The 3,606-nt window shown below is 56.6% G+C and overlaps 1 protein-coding gene across 1 annotated transcript; it reads right to left on the reverse strand.

Annotated features, from left to right (window-relative positions):
- Positions 1 to 825: 825 nt before the first annotated feature.
- Positions 826 to 2,228, reverse strand: LOC113980934 (zinc finger protein 501-like; the record flags this gene model as incomplete). The annotated part of the gene is made up of 2 exons (XM_027708155.1): positions 826 to 1,970; positions 2,159 to 2,228. Coding segments are annotated over 2 exons (1,158 nt in total), but the record flags the coding sequence as incomplete, so codon positions are not given.
- Positions 2,229 to 3,606: the final 1,378 nt, after the last annotated feature.

A 3,606-nucleotide genomic window follows, 5' to 3' on the forward strand; every position in this document is an offset into this window, starting at 1 on the left:
CTAGAGCAGGCAGCGGTTACGAGTATTGAGGTCATGTTGCTGAGAACACAGCTGTGCTGGGCAGGACACGTCTCCAGGATGAAGGACCACCGCCTCCCTAAGATCTTGCTCTATGGTGAACTTGTCACTGGCTGCCGCAAGAGAGAAGCCCTGAAAAGGAGATACAAGGACTCCCTGAAACAACATCTCAGCCTTGGTCGTATAGATCATCATCACTGGTCTACTCTGGCCTCCAATCAGGAGGTCTGGAGACACACCATCTATAACGCTGCTGCTACTTTTGAGAACACATGCAGGTTCACTCTCGAGGAGAAAAGACAACGCAGAAAGAATCATGTCTTGTCGATACCATCCAAGGAGTCTTTCTGCTGTGCCTTTTGCAACTGGACTTGTCTATCTCACATTGGCCTTTTTAGCCACCAGCGCACTTGCAGCAAATGTGGGTAGAGCCCTTCCCAAATCTTCGTTCGCCATGATGATGATAAACACTAAAACTACCAGTAGAACAGGATAAGATAGGACAGTGCTCTACACTAAAGCAATTGTTGAAGCAATTCCACTAAAGCTGGAACAAAAGCAAGAATTCTTAATTAGAGGTGGATGGAACTCCCCCAGACCAACGCTCGGGGGGAGATCTCTGCTCTCAACCTCCAGGACTGACCTTGGAGGGTCCCCAGCCAAGGCAGGAATCTCCACACACCCCCTCAAGAAGGGTTCTGTTGGAAGAACCTGCCCCTGGGAAAGGGGACTGGCCCTTTCTGGTCGAAAGGGATGGACTGACAGTCACTGGACTCCAGGGGTTGCCTCACTATCGGGGGGTTCATTCAGGTGGAAGCAGCAGCTGAAGCTCTTCCTGCAGTCGGGGCACTTGTAAGGCTTCCCTTACCGGTGGGTCCGCTGGTGTTTGGTCAAGGCAGAGCTGTCAGTGAAGCTCTTCCCACACTCCCCACACTTGTAGGGCCTCTCCCCGGTGTGAATGCGCCGGTGGGTGACGAGGTGGGAGTTCCGGTTGAAGCCCTTCCCGCAGTCGGTGCAGCGGAAGGGCCTCTCCCCTGTGTGTGCCCGCTGATGCCTGAGGAGATCTGAGCTGGTCTGAAACCCCTTCCCACATTCCAAGCACTTGTAGGGCCGTTCCCCGCTGTGGATACGCTGGTGGGTGCGGAGGGTGGAGCTGTCACTGAAGCTCTTCCCACATTCCCTACACACGTAAGGCTGTTCACCATGGATGCGCTGGTGTTTGCAGAGGTGGGAGCTCTGTCTGAAGCTCTTCCCACATTCCCCACACGTGTAGGGCCGTTCCCCAGTGTGGATGCGACGGTGGGCGAGGAGGTTGGAGTTGTCACTGAAGGTCTTCCCACATTCCCCACATGCGTAGGGTCGTTCCCCAGTGTGGATGTGCTGGTGGCTGAGGAGGTTGGAGCTCAGGCTGAAGCTCTTCCCACACTCCCCACACGTGTAGGGCCGTTCCCCAGTGTGGATGCGACGGTGGTTGAGGAGGCTGGTGTTCTGGCTGAAGCTCTTCCCACATTCCCCACACTTGTAGGGCTGTTCCCCGGTGTGGATGCGCTGGTGGGTGACAAGGTTGGAGCTGTTCCTGAAGCTCTTCCCACATTCCCTACACGTGTAGGGTCGTTCCCCAGTGTGGATCTGCTGGTGGGTGAGGAGGTGGGTGCTCTGCCTGAAGCTCTTCCCACATTCCAAGCACCTGAACGGCTTCTCTCTGCTGGGAGGCTGCTCAGGGACCACCAGCTCGCAGCTCCGCCTCAAGCTCCGGCCGCCTTCCCGGCACAGGCTGGGTCTTTCCTCCTCAGAGCACCCTGGGCTGGCTTTGGAGCCCCTCCTGTGGGAGGATCTCTGGCCCTTTTCCTCCCTGCTGCCTTCCTGCGCCGTGGAGCCCTTCAAAACGGCCTCTCCCACCAGGGTCTCACGGGGGGATTTGTCCTCCGGGCTCTCCATCCTCAGCTCGGGGCCTGGGGCAGGAAGGAAGAAGGACAGGGAGGGGATTTGCCTCTGGCCCAGTGGGAAGGCCAAGGACATCCCCCCAACTCCGGCCCCAGCAGGACGGCGGTGGCAGCAGGGTTGTCCTGCAGCCGGGGCCATGCTGGGCTGACAGAGCTAGGACAACACTGGCACAAAGGGGCACTGACTTCCTCCTCACCTGCCTGGGGGGCCCGTGGCATCTTCCTCTTCCTCACAGCCTCCTTCATCTGGTCAAGCTTTGGGAAGGAGAAATCCTGATGGGGGGGAAAACAAGGGCTGAGCGCGTTGGCTTGGGGGTTCCTCCTGCCCAAGTCCACCTCTAGAACTCATCAGGCATCCTGTGTCCATAAAAACCACCAAAACATCAAGATTCAGCCCAGAAAAACCCAAACCACTGAGATTCAGACAAAAAACCCCTCAGAAATAGCAAGAAGACCCTCACTCTCCAAACTGCAAAAAGTTGAGATTCAGCTAAAAAATACTCCAAAATATGAAGATTAGCCCAAAAAATCTGTCTCAGGAGTTCCCCCTCTCTGGTCTTTCCTCTCTGGGGTTCAGAGGGTCTTCTCTATCTGGGATGCAGGGGGTCCCACCTAGGGATGCTGGGAGTGTTGGGGGTCCCAAGGGTCCCTTCTCCTCTGATTCTCGCCTTTCGGGTGCGTGTTCCCAGACATTCCCCTTCTCCACGTTCTCCATTTTGTTGTCCTGGGGATCCCAGGGTCCCCACTGTCCAGGCTTCCCCTTTTCCACACCCCCCATTTCAGGCTCCCGGGGGTCCCGGGGCTCCTCCCTCTCCGTGCTCCCCCCTCCAGGCTGCCGAGGGTCCCCCAGCTCCGGCATTGCCCCGCCTTGCCCTCCACACTCGGCAGCTCCCGGGCTCCACACCCACCCCCGGCACTCCTGGGGGGCCCCAAAACTGCTGTGTCTCCCCTGCCGGCACCGGGCTGACAATGGAGCCAGCGGGGCCTGACCCAGCAACACCAACCCCCACTGCAGGGGGGACCCGCATCCCCCCGCCCACCACCGGGGCTCTGCCCCCAACCCAGCCTGGCACCCCCAAAAAACACCTCCCAGCCCCAAGAGCCCCCAACGGTGGAGCGGGAACATGAACAGCAGGAGAACAATCGCTCCCCCACCCCACAGGTGCCTGGGAAGGGTGAACTCATCCCAAATATTCTGGGGGGAGCACAGGGGGTCAGAACATACTCAGGCTGCGAGCACAGATTTGTAGAGGATTGGTTAGCAACGGGGACATATGGACATGGCTAAGGCTATGGATGAGCTGCTAAAGTATAGAATGCAGTCTGACTAGGCCCATGAAAAAGTCTGAGATAGCAAGGCCATGAGAAAGCAGCAGTGTCCTTGTGTATGCTAAATCTGGCTGGTAAACAGGAGCTTGGCAATAGCAAAACAAAAGCAGTTGAAGAGCCACCTGTGTAAACAATGGAAGGGAGTTGAGATGATATCACCACTTAAGTAAGTACCAATAATGAGCTTAATCCCTGTCCACGGGCGCCATAAATGTCATGACGAGGGAAGACACGGGACGCTCAATGTGAGAATCCACGAACTTCATTTATTGCAGATTGACAACAGCTTAATATACACTCCATAATGGGTTCATAC

The sequence above is a fragment of the Neopelma chrysocephalum genome, unplaced genomic scaffold (assembly GCF_003984885.1).
Source record: "Neopelma chrysocephalum unplaced genomic scaffold, ASM398488v2 Primary Assembly neopelma1_95687, whole genome shotgun sequence".
Classification (NCBI taxonomy): Eukaryota; Metazoa; Chordata; class Aves; order Passeriformes; family Pipridae; genus Neopelma; species Neopelma chrysocephalum.